At 44.0% G+C, this 13,051-nt stretch overlaps 1 protein-coding gene across 5 annotated transcripts in view; it reads right to left on the minus strand.

Annotated features, from left to right (window-relative positions):
- Positions 1-13,051, minus strand: part of KATNAL2 (katanin catalytic subunit A1 like 2) — an 85,199-nt gene that overhangs the window by 37,780 nt on the left and 34,368 nt on the right. For 2 of the 5 annotated variants that reach the window (XM_075993470.1, XM_075993474.1), the window contains exons 3-5: positions 5,358-5,524; positions 3,966-4,008; positions 1,026-1,143 (exon numbers count right to left, since the gene is read on the minus strand). In XM_075993470.1, coding sequence (XP_075849585.1) covers positions 1,026-1,143; positions 3,966-4,008; positions 5,358-5,524 — 328 coding nt within the window. The remainder of the gene's footprint in view (positions 1-1,025; positions 1,144-3,965; positions 4,009-5,357; positions 5,525-13,051) is intronic. The other 3 variants (XM_075993473.1, XM_075993471.1, XM_075993472.1) reach the window with 3 other exon arrangements.

Consider the following 13,051-nt stretch of genomic DNA (forward strand, 5'->3'; position numbering starts at 1 on the left):
CCGGCCACTTTTGTGCTGACCCAACAAGACGAATTAGTTATCTGCCTGTGCCACATGGAATGAGCTGTCCACGGAAGACTGAGAAGACCCAGGCCAAGGACTCCAAGCAGCTTTTCCAATGGAGGAGACAGTTGTGCCTCAACCCATCCCCACTCCCTGGCCCGTCCTTTATCCTGTGACCAGCCGTGTTTGTGGCCAGGGGTGGCTGGGTTTGGTGACTCAGCAAAGCCAACCAGCCTCCTGTGGGATTCATCCTGCCCCTCCCTCCCTCCCACCGGAGTCAGGCTACAGCGGCCAGACCATGGAACCTTCTCGAGGGTGAGAGATGCCTTTTGACCAATAGAGTGTTGTGATTATTTCTTTCTAGTCTGCCAGGCATCTTTGACATTGATTTTTGCCATTCCTTTTCTGAGCTTCCGTTGAAACTGAGCAAGTTCCTCTTTCCTTTGAAATCTGGAACATTTTGTCCTAAATAGGAAGGTTCTGGACGTGGATCTCTTGAGTGGGTAGCCATTGATTTCACCCACCTGCTGGGCTGTCTCCTCTTGCTGCCCAGAGTGGAGATCTGGGGTCGGGACCAACCACGTGCATTTTGGAGAAGCCTAAGAGGAGCCTCTGGCACCAACCACAGCCGAAACTGTCCCTGGCTGACACTTAGGAACCCAGCACTGTACTCTGGGACAGGAAGACCTGCCGAGGCAGTTACCCAGAGTAACAGTGACCTCACGTGGAGGATGGAGCCCTGCCCGGCCCCACCCGCCCCTCTGAGACCTGTCATCCAGCACGCAGACCAGGGCAAAGCCTGGGGAGGAAGGAGTCCTCCCACTCAAATTAAGAAACAGTAGGAAATTCTAGGGATTCATTCGTGGTTTTAACCCAGGATACTGTAAAAAAAAAAAAAAGAAAAAAAGCAACCTGCAATTTAATTAAATCACACAGCAATTTTAAAAGCACAGGTCCTCGATTCTTTGGGTTACTCCTCAGCCAGGTGTGACATTACCACAGTCAAGCCGAGTCATCCTGACCTGTTTAGGATGCTCCTTGTTGAGAGACCTGGTGTCCTCTGTCTTCCCAGCAGTGGTTTTGGACCGTGGCCTCTGCTGAGTGATCCTGGGAAGATTTTGACTACTGTCACTCACCACCCTAAGGGAGGGAACAAAGACCTTGGAAGAAATTATTCTACTCACTGAATTTGAAGTAAATAAACAACTAGTAGAGCACACTGAAGAAAGTTCTTGAAAGATATGCAGACAGCCACAACAGGGCTCTTCCGTCAGGCTATCTGCCCACCTGGTCCATCCTGGCCCTGACTCCCTCCAGCCTGGTCATTGGACTTTCCCAAGACCAGGCTGGACAGTTCATCTCTTGCAGGCCCCCGACTCACTCCCTTCATTTCTCCTTCGCAGCACATGGCTTCAGCCCTACTGCAAACCTCTTTAGCTCCTAAGATAGCACTGTTTTACGAGCCCAGTTCCATTGTTCCTTCCACCTTCCTTAAGAGGAGTATCAAACGAGCAGAAAGGTGTGAGGGGAAGAAGGCATCCTCCTTCTCAAATTAAGAAATAGTAGGAAATCTAGGGATTTTCCATGGTTTTAATCAGAATATCTGCTTTAATACGACCAAGAGACAAGAGCACCAATGTGTCAAGCAATGCAACTCATTTTCAGCATAATGATCATAAAATTCTTCCGAACATGGAATCAAGTTCACGCCACTTTAACTTTAGCCACCAGTCTGAGGTGTGCCCTTTGGAATTCTGCTGAGAAAGCTGCATCACGCTTTATAGGGTGAAGACTGCTACTGCCTTATTCTAAGAGCCCTCGTCCCCCGCTCCTCTGTTCACGCTACACCTCTCCAGTTGCCCCAGGCATTCCTAAAGTTACCTGGCTCCCAGATTCTTCCTCATTCTGGTCACCTTCCCTTTGTTTACTGTCTTCTGATCAGAGCAAAGTGACCTCCTACATTTTGGACATTGTATTTCTATTGATGGGGCCTGACACCACCTTAGCAATCGTGTCACACTGTGGACTCCGGTGCAGTCACCTGCAGTTAACTCAGATTTCTAGGTCTCTGATTCTGTAATAGGGGAACTCTTTGTGGTGACTCTTTCGTTAGAGCTTAAACCTTATTCTGTTAATGTAATCTTGTCACCTTGAGCCCATCTTCCCAATTGTCTAGACCTGATCCTAATTCCATCATCCATCACTTTAGATGACCTTACCTCCTTTGGGTCATCAGCAAATCTGTAAACTGGGAGTGTGCTCTCTGGTGTGAGATGCGAGATTAGGAAGAGACATTTTGATTTGCTAATAGCCAGTTTCAGAATACAACTTCTCATTTCAATAACGATCATTGAATATAAAACTGTCCACAGAAACACCATTCACTACTTTCCTAATCAACTTCCTGACTCTCACCATTTGCTATCCAACCTTTACACCTGCCACGTACAAACGTCTACTCAGAGAGGGTGTGAAGAGACCCCACTCAGTCAAACGTGCCACCGTGCCCCAGCCCTAAAGGGAACAAAGCACTCAACATGATTCACTCACGGGATATCTGTCAGGACAGAATGCTGAGGAGGTGCCAGGCACAAATATGTGGCTGAAAAATAATCAGGATCCGAGCGTGCTCCGGAGCTGCCCTCTTAAAATGCTCCTATTCGCTAGGTATCATTTATTGCTAGAGTCTGAGTAGGTCTATGGAAACTATACACAAAAGAACACTTTTGTCAAAACGATAAAACAGTTCCTAAAGAAGAGACAGCACAGAGCAAAGCTAGCCCAAGGCACAGTACTACCATAAGCGTTGTCATGAAGCGTGCATGGGCTCCGCGGCCATTTCTATAAGCTATGCCCAACAGCCCTGAGAGGGGTCCCCTGTCCCTTCCTTCTGAGGCTGTAGACAAGGGAACTGGAGTCACAAGAGCAGGGAACTTAGTGGGGGCATATGGCACTCATACCTCTTGAGGGCCTGATAAGTTGCTTGTGATCACAATCCAAGTTTTCTTTTTCCACCAGCATTTTAATATTTTTAATGCTTTGTTCACTGCCTGGATGGTTGGGTGGCCCTTGCGGGAAGCCCACTTTAACCTGCCCCTGAGGTTTCCACTTTATTATAATAGCAACAATCCTCAGCCCCTGATGCCCCAAAGCCGGCCATGCCCCCAGCAGCGGCACCCCAGCACCCCTGGGCATTTCTGAACAGCCTGTGACGGGGAGGGGTCGGGGGGTGGGCCTGGGGGGGTCTTAGGGGGGTGGAAAGGGAGGAGTGGGGAGGACACTGAGGCAGGAAGGGGAGCCTTGTGGGAAGTGTCTACCCAGAAGGGCTGAGATTAGGGGGGCCCCCATCAGATGCTATGAGTCCCAGATGAGGTTTGGCGTTGGGAAGCTGGAGAGAGGAATATAAGCTGAGCATGGGGAAAAGGAGGGAAAAGCAAAAGAAGAAGCCGCGCAGGCCGGCACTAGAGACGGCGGAAGTGTGGGCGAGAACCTCCTGCTCTACTGATCATCTTCAGACAGGTCAGGGCGCGGGAGCCGAGGGTGCACAAAGAGATTAACTACATGATTAAAAAGGGAAAATCGTATTTCCTGGGTGTTCGCTATGTGCCGGGAGCTCACTGCGTGTCAGAAACTTGCTCCCTGCTTGTAAATAGCAGAGCCAGGAAGTGAACCTGGGTCTTTTAACCACTGAGGTCCACACTTGTGAGACCACAGGGCCTAGAAAGACCGAGCATCACTGGGCGCACTTATTTGTGGTAAAGCCAGGAGAACGGACAGACATTGACCCAAACCCCGGACAGCTGTCACAGGAGGGGAATCCGTGCTGGGGCCGAGCAAGGTCACGTAACCACAGTCGGTATTGCTGGGAGTCGGTCACAGAGCCGCACTAGAGAATCTTCTGGAAAGGGGTCCCACACACTCCTAGAGTTGAGTTCATCAAGGTGAATTACCACTCACTTTACCTTCTGGTCTTCCCTCCACTTCTTTGTGGTAAATTATTTTCTGCTGTGAGAAAACAAACATTGGGAGGAAAAGGAAAGAATTTCATTTTAAGAGAGAGACAGTGATTTTTCAGGTAAGTTTCTCCTTTTTACATTGTTCTTAAAATATGTGCTATCACTTATTAGAATCCAGAAACTCTAAGCTATTTTCATCTAGAGACAAGGGAAATTACTGGTGACAGGAAAGAGTCCTGGCTTCTCCAGCATCTCCACTTTGGGGTCTGAAAGGCCCCAAAGGCTTCAGATATTAAATGTGTTAGAGTCCACAGACCTGCTGGTGACTCCAGTGTGGGCAGGCTTTACAGCTTAACTTCATTAAGTTTTCTGCACTTGACACTGTTTTGCTATGGTGCATGGGACACCAGAGTAATTGCATGAGTCTGGCAGGGAGCATTTAATTCTACTCTGCCAGTTTACCTTAAAATAGAGACACTGTGCCCAATATCACAGGAGAAAAGTACCACGCTAAATGAGAACTAGCCATCTAGAAACGAGCTCATGTCGCTAACAGTGCCAATCACCCTGTGGTTAGGAGTCAGTGCTTTCTCTTCAAGACTTAGATCTAACAACCAGCCGAGGAAGCCAGGCTCTGAACCCTGCATGGGAAGGGAGCTCAAATAAAATATCTCTTAGACCCCATCTAGCTCTGAGATTTGGCCCTGGGCTATTTTTAGCTGATGCTCCTCTTGGTTTCCGGGTCCCTACATGAAATGTTAAAGTCTGTGGCTGAACAAGTGCCTTGTAAACAGGACAATGATCTCCCTTGGTTTATAATTACTTCCCCCACTTACAAACTTCTAAGTCAATGTCACTATAGAGCATAAGGACCTCACTTTAGATCTTTCCTCCAGCCAGCCTCCTTGACTGCTAACCTATACTGGGTCTTTGCATTCTATTGATCATCATCTGGATTGATGGCTTTCAAAAGCATTTCATTATCTATACATGAGCTATTAGCTTCCCCAATACTCATTTTCATGTTATTTTCAAGTTAGACAATAGGTCTTCCTAACAAGAAAAAATCTTCTGTTATTTATCCTCTTCCAACAGCTCTTTTCATCTCTAAAGAAATTAAAATAATGTCAGTCTTCTGAAAAGTACCTGTGATACACTGGGGTTTCGTTGTCATTGCCCTGATATACATTCCTTAAACAAATGCCCCCAAGAGTAAAGGGACGCCAACGTCCAGTTGACCATGTTTCAGTTAGCTGCACTGGATCTAAGAGTAGCTACACTATTTTTCTGATCTACTCTTTCAGTGTAGGGTGAGGGTCTCCATTTATCTGGGTATGAGGAAGGAACACTAATCTTAAAGAGGAGATAAAGCCTCATTTCTAGAAAATAGCCATGTACCTGTGTCTGATGCCTTTTTGACAATTTTGGGGTATTTCTGAAATTTTATAAAATAATAGCTCTCATATTCCATCAAAACAGTTTCAAGGTCAACGTTGTCACAGACTTCAAAGCGTCGTAAGCCCAGTTTAGTTTCGTGCTCCAAAGCATTGGCCGCATCAATATATCTGGCAGTTGCACAGAAGAAGAAAAAAAATGTAACTCCAGATAAAAAGAATAAAGACAGGCATTACAAGTCCCAGGAGATGCAACGCAAAGGGTAAGTTTATGTTAAATAGTACATTAGATGAAAGCTACCACGTACATATGAGGTTTGCCTATAAAGAGCCCCACATATGTTAAGTATATCCAAATATCGTCTTTCAAAGCAGTTGCCTCTGGGAGCTACATACTTATCTGGCGATGTCATTGTTCAAAATGTTTCTGGAAGCGCTTAAAAGTCAAATAAATAAATCAACTAAGAAAAAGTCTTGTGATTTTTTTACTCATTTTTAGCCGAAAATGGGTATTTTTTTTTTTTTTTTTTGAGACAGAGTCTCGCTTTGTTGCCCAGGCTAGAGTGAGTGCCGTGGCGTCAGCCTAGCTCACAGCAACCTCAGACTCCTGGGCTCGAGTGATCCTTCTGCCTCAGCCTCCCGAGTAGCTGGGACTACAGGCATGCGCCACCGTGCCCGGCTAATTTTTTTATATATATATCAGTTGGCCAATTAATTTCTTTCTATTTATAGTAGAGACGGGGTCTCACTCTTGCTCAGGCTGGTTTTGAACTCCTGACCTTGAGCAATCCGCCCGCCTCGGCCTCCCAAGAGCTAGGATTACAGGCGTGAGCCACAGCGCCCGGCCCGAAAATGGGTATTTACCCAACTTGATTGCCTCTTTATTCACCAGTATTCATGTTAAGTAGCATTTGGCAATTGACAAAACTCAAATTAAACCCCAAAGAGCAAGATTTGCTATTGTTCAGGCCAAGCGCTGTGGCTCACGCCTGTAATCCTAGCACTCTGGGAGGCCAAGGCGGGCGGATTGCTCGAAGTCAGGAGTTCGAAACCAGCCTGAGCAAGAGTGAGACCCCCGTCTCTACTATAAATAGAAAGAAATTAATTGGCCAACTAATATATATAGAAAAAATGAGCCAGGCATGGTGGCGCATGCCTGTAGTCCCAGCTACTCGGGAGGCTGAGGCAGCAGGATTGCTTGAGCCCAGGAGTTTGAGGTTGCTGTGAGCTAGGCTGACGCCACGGCACTCACTCTAGCCTGGGCAACAAAGTGAGACTCTGTCTCAAAAAAAAAAAAAAAAAAAGATTTGCTATTGTTCAGACGATTCAAATGACCATATCATGAGCTCTGACATTCCAAAGATCTGTCTGTCAATCAGCATCACTAAGGAAAGTTATTAATGGTATAAGAAGACAACATCCACTTGGATACATTATTGACTTCTAGTCATGCTTTAACCAGTCACACATTACACTTCAAGGTGCTTCTGTCGGTTAGTAGCATCTTCACCCTTGTTTCTTCACTGTCATTTTTGACTTGCTCGGCTGTCCACTTTAAGTGGTCTTAGCCCTAGAAGCAAGGGCTTTGTCTCAATATCTTCTAAAGTAGAAAGATTCTCCAGGTCTAAATGTGTAGTTCTTAACTTATTTTAAAACCAACGGCTCTCTCCTGAAAAGTGTGCACACTTTGTGCAAATATGCGCAAAGTAGCATATTTCAGGGGCTCATCCAAGGACCTCAGATTAAGAATTCCTACTGCAGATGAAAGTTCTTTCTGTTTAATTCAAATCTAGGAAGGTAGAAAGAGAAACGTTTGGTTTTGTTATGCTCTCTTCTGTGCACCAGATTCAGATCAGTTGGAAGATTGAATTTACTTGAAAGAAGTTGCCATGATTATTTCCAATGACCCTGAAATGTATTTGTCTCTCCCAAGCTAATTTTAAAGAATTTACAAGCCACAGTAAGCTTCTATATTTATTGATGTCTCACCAAGCTTCTATATACTGTGTGTTTTGTTTGTTTGTTTTTCGCTCTCACTCTGTCACCCAGGCTAAAGTGTAGTAGTGTCATCATAGCTCACTGTAGCCTCAAACTCCTGGGCTCAAGCGATTTTCCTGCCTCTGCCTCCCAAATCTGGGACTACAGGCACATACCATCACACCTGGCTAATTTTGTTATCTTTATAGAGACATGGTCTCACCAGGTTGCTCAGGCTGGTCTTGAACTCCTGGCCTCAAGCAATCATCCCAAATCAGCCTCCCAAAGTGCTAGGATTATAGTAGTGAGCCACTGGGCCTGGCCTATACTATGTCTTAATCCCCATTTACAGAGAGAAAAATTAAATCAGTTTTTATTAGTCACTTTTGTTTAGTATGGAGTAATGTATGTTCATTTAAGAAAAAAACTAGAAAATGCAGATAAATCTAAAGAAAATTCTACCACTCAGAGATAATGATTAAAATTTTCTCTATCTTTCTAAACTTTTAAAAATAACTAAATATATACATATACTTACACACTGCCACTTTTAAAACAAAGTAAATAAATTAGTAAGGGCATAAGATGGAAATATGCCATTAATATATGGGCTGCTTGTAGTGTTTACTGATGTCACATTATATTCTAAACTCTTTCCAAGATGATGGAGTTTTGGAGTTTAAAACAAAAATTATAAGAATAGATGATTGTAGGCCCCATGTTTCCTAAACCAATTGGTTAGAGGAATGAAATTGCTTCTGTGTGTTCCTATCACACTGTCTGAGCTTGAATCAAGCCTGAACTTGAAATGGTTGGCAGGAGGAGATGCCAGAGGTTCTTAGCAAAGTGACAGGGCAGGACTTCAGGAAGAGTAGTGTGCATTAGCATGCAGTCATGAACAAAACCAGATTGGGGGGGGGGCGGCTGTTAACATTACTTGGGCCCAAGAAGATGGATAGGCAGGACTAGAATAACCAGCATCTGGGACCCTCCATTGTCTTCTGCCACCAGTGCTCACTTGCACATTCAAACTCTGCTTTCTGTTTACTTAATTGTTCCACTTACACTGTGCCCCTTCTTCCGCTGTGCGTTTGCCTGGAGTGTCCTCACTCATCACCTCTGTTTATCCGCATTCTACACCTTTCGAGTCCAGCTCAAGTCACCTTCTCTACAAAGCTTTCCCTGATTGTTTATTCCAATCCACAGTAATCTAGCCCCTTTGTTGAATTTTTAGCACTTTGTTAAAGACAGATCTCCTTTTTTTGACACTGATATGTCCTTAAAAGTACCTGTAGTTCACTTTTCATCTTGATAATTCACTCATACATCTCTTTCCCAGCAGGTCTCAGGAAAATGATCAACTCTAGAACTTTCACTGATATGTGATTCAAAGAGCCATCTTGTGGCAGAAAGGGGAAATGCAGGCTTTGTAAGTACAGGGTAAACTCTTGGCCATAATGACAGCAGCTGAAGAAGGCTTAGCTATGCTGACTTTTGTTTGCCTTTTTGTTTTTACAGTTATCCTTTCTGATATAATTTCTGTAACTAAAATACATTACAATAAATATCAGGGATGAACTATATAAATAGCTTTGTGTTGCTTTCTAATTATTCTACCCATCTACATTCTAGTAAATTCCTCAATGGCTATTCACACAACACTTTTTAAGCATCTATTAATGCTGTGCTCACAGTTCTGGGGCCTAGCATGGTGCGCTCAAGTGTTATAAGAGTCAACTAATCTGCAAAAGCAGCATTCTCAAAGTGTTCTGTGGAAAACCAGTCTCTAAAGTAAAAAGGGTTCCTTGGCCAAACTGGTTTGCAAAACTCTGAATACTGTGACTTTATTATAAAGATATCCTCACTGCACACAGTAAATTAGATGGTCTGAGAAGTCCTGAGATAAAGAACCCTGTTTACCTTAGTTTAACCCAATGTTTGCCAAGCTTACCTGACCACAAAACTCTTAAAATAACACCTAGTAACCTGCAAAACTACCATTCCAAGTGTTGCACACACTTAAAAAATGCTGCCTTGAGGTATTGTAGTTCAGGGTTCTTTGGATGGAGCTGAGAATCCATGAAAAGATAAAGTCAGGACGGGCACATTGGCTAGCACTTGGGAGGCCAACGCAGGAGGATCGCTTGAGGCCATGAGTTTGAGATCAGCCTGAGCAAGTGCAAGAGATCCTGTCTCTATAAAAAACAGAAAAATTGACCAGTGTGGTCGCATGTGCCTGTCGTCCCAGCTACTCTCCTGGAAGGCTGAGGCAGGAGGATCGCTTGAGCCCAGGAATTGGAGGTTACAGAGCTATGATGATGCCACTGCACTGTAGTCTGGGCGACAGAGTGAAACTCTGTCTTAAAAAAAAAAAAAAAGAAAAGAAAAAAAGAAAAAGAAAAGAAGAAAATGTAGTCAAATGAGCCAACCTCACACTCCAATGCTTAAATTCCTTTGCTGAACCAGGTTGGGTAGTAAAGGAATAAAGTCCAAATCCTATCTCCGCCATAGTAAAAATAGCAAGTGCTCATATTAGCTTTGTTGTCAGGCACTATTTTAAGCATATAACATATTTAACTCTCATAATAATAGTATCTACATGATATTTAGCCATCCCTTCTTACCCAATTTTACAGACGAGGAAACTGAAGCACAAAGATAAGAAGTAACTTGTCCAGGGCCACCGGTTAGCAAAGAGTAGAGTGGGCATTTGAAAGAAAACAGTCTGTCTCCTAAGTCTGTGTGCTGATCCAAGAAGCCCTCCCTACCACAACAAGCCCCACGGCCCTGTCGTGGAGTAGACCATTGGCACTGTCTCATACACTGTCCTTCGTAGGTGATTAGTGAGTAGCACCAAGCAGCCCACTGCCCATGTGCACACTGCCTGGCTCGTCAAGTTCAGGAGCAACCTCATATTCCAAATGGGGAAAGAGAGGCACAGAGGGGACCAAAGTCAGCCCTGCTTGTGCTCTCGGTCCCACCCCGCTGCAAGGGTGTGGATACAGATTTAGTAGCTGAACACCACCTGATGGCCTGTCCACTAGCCACGTGAGGGGGCGCTCCTTTCCTTCGTCTGGGACTGGTGGGGATGTGGAAAGAATGAGCCATTTTCTCAATAAAGTTTATATACCCAACGCCAAAAAGAGAAATGTCCAGTAAAACCATGTCTTTCAAAGTAAGTAAAGAGAGGAAATTTCCTGCATTAAAGATGTGGCAGTTCATCACAATTACCGAAAGAAAAAAAGTCACTCTCAAAAGGTGTTATGAGAAAGGCCACATTTTGCAATTAACAAGCTTCAGGGGAGAAAATAAATAGGATTACTCAGCAACAAAGTTTGCTCAAAGATGCAGTGTTATAATTGGTTACCAAATGCATACATCTAAAATTTTGGCAAAAATATTAAAAAGCACCTCAGATCCTTCCATGACTTAAATAATTTTTAAAATGCTTAAGTGCAATTGTAGAGATTTCATTTTCTTTAAAAGACTTTAAGAAGATTAACATTCCAAAAATAAAAACCTTCAAAAAAACATGGCCCTTACAAATTTTTATTCTTCTGAGGTGATCTTAAGCAAAAGCAAAATTTCAGCACTGGAGCAGAGGAATAAGGACCCTGGACGCCTTTTGTGTCAAGACAGGCCTGGAAGGTGCTGTGGAGCCAGGTGGCCTCCTGAGCCACAGTCCTTGACTCCTCTAAACCTCAGTTTCTTCAAGTATGACATAGGAAGCCAGGTGTGGTGGCCCATGCTGGCAGTCCCAGTTATCTAGAGGCTGAGGCGGGAGGATCACTTGAGCTCAGAAGGCTGCAGTGAGCCATGATGGTGCCAGTACACTCCAGCCTGGGTGACAGAGCGAGATCCCGTCTCCTCTAAAAAAGAAGTAAAATGGGGACTCCAATATCTACTATAAGATTTAAAAGAAAAACTCCTCACAGTCTCTAAAATGGTCATTCCCTTCAATGGGGCAATAGGTTTATTTAAATCAGCTGTAGACAGTGTGGTTAAGAGAAACAATGATAAACTCTCAGTTCCCTTTCAATTGCCTCCTACCCTCCTTATCTTTTTCCTTCCTAACTCTCCAGGACTAAGGCAGCTGGATTCTAAAAGTTGACTTCAAATTACGGTCGGTAGTTCCCTTATTTCACTAATACCATGTTTCCTCAAATATAAGACAAGGTCTTATATTTATTTTTCCTCAAGAAGACAACCTAGGGCTTATTTTCAGGGGATGTGTTATTTTTTTTTTAAATACGCTACAACAATCTACATTTATTCAAATATAGTTAAGTCGTCTTCTTCTGGAACATCATCATAACTCTCCAAACCCCGAATTCCATCCAGAATTTCTTGCAACTCTAGTTCCTTTAGAACCATTGGCCCCCATCTCTTATGTAGAGCAATAGAGCTCTCATGGGGCAGATGAGAAGGGCTGCTCATCTTCTTTACAGCTTGGTGACAAAATGCATGGGTTGTGCAGACATGCTGTGTAGCCACGCCCATCACTAGGTCTTATTTTCGGGGTAGGGCTTATATTGCACAAATGCTTAGAAATCCTGCTAGGGCTTATTTTATGGGTAGGTCTTATTTTCGGGGAAACACAGTAAGCGACTATGTTTAATGGAGGAAAAGATGCTCATTAAACCTTTTGGGAAGATAGCAACAGCTCGTTGGTTCTTCCTGCTTTAACCCCAGATTTCTCCATCTTGGCACTATTGACACTTAAAATTGGATAATTCTTTGTTGTGGGGGCTATCTTGGGCATAGTAGGGTGTTTGGCACTATCCCTAGCCTCTACCAACTAGATGCCAGTGTGTGACAGCCAAAAAGAACTCTAGGCATTGCCAAATGTCCCCCAAAAGCAAAATCTACCCTGGTTGAGAACTCAAAAAGTTTTTAAGACCTTAGCCTGAAACCTGAATGTTTTCTTCCTGGCTGAAATTTGAAAAGAAAGGAAAATCTAAAATAGATAATTTCAAATACTTTGTGGATCAGCTCGCTTCCTCTCATACTGCCCAGCATAGCAGCAGACTTATTAATATTATAAGTGCTTGTATGCTTTTAATGAGGTAGGTGGCCAAACTCAAAGGCTTCCAAGTTTCCTCTCCTGGCCAGTTATAGAATGGGTATTGCACGAAAAAAAAAAAGAGTTGGGCGTAGGTTGTCCAGATAAATACAATATTTTTATTTTGAGGAAAGGAAAACTGATAAGACATTTATCACTATGTTGCCCAGGCTGGTCTCAAACTTCTGGCCTCAAGTATTCGGCTTCCCAAAGTGCTGGAATTATAGACATGAGCCACCCCACCCATCTGGAACGCTACTTTTTGCTCAGTTTTTCTATATGTATAAAACTGCTCTAAAAAATCTACTCATTGTTTTTTTTTGTTTGTTTGTTTGTTTGTTTTGAGACAGAGTCTCGCTTTGTTGTCCAGGCTAGAGTGAGTGCCGTGGCGTCAGCCTAGCTCACAGCAACCTCAAACTCCTGGGCTCGAGCGATCCTTCTGCCTCAGCCTCCCGAGTAGCTGGGACTACAGGCATGCGCCACCATGCCCGGCTAATTTTTTTTTTTTATATATATATCAGTTGGCCAATTAATTTCTTTCTATTTATAGTAGAGACGGGGGTCTCGCTCTTGCTCAGGCTGGTTTTGAACTCCTGACCTTGAGCAATCCGCCCGCCTCGGCCTCCCAGAGAGCTAGGATTACAGGCATGAGCCACCGC

Source organism: Microcebus murinus, chromosome 17 (genome assembly GCF_040939455.1).
Source record: "Microcebus murinus isolate Inina chromosome 17, M.murinus_Inina_mat1.0, whole genome shotgun sequence".
NCBI lineage: Eukaryota > Metazoa > Chordata > Mammalia > Primates > Cheirogaleidae > Microcebus > Microcebus murinus.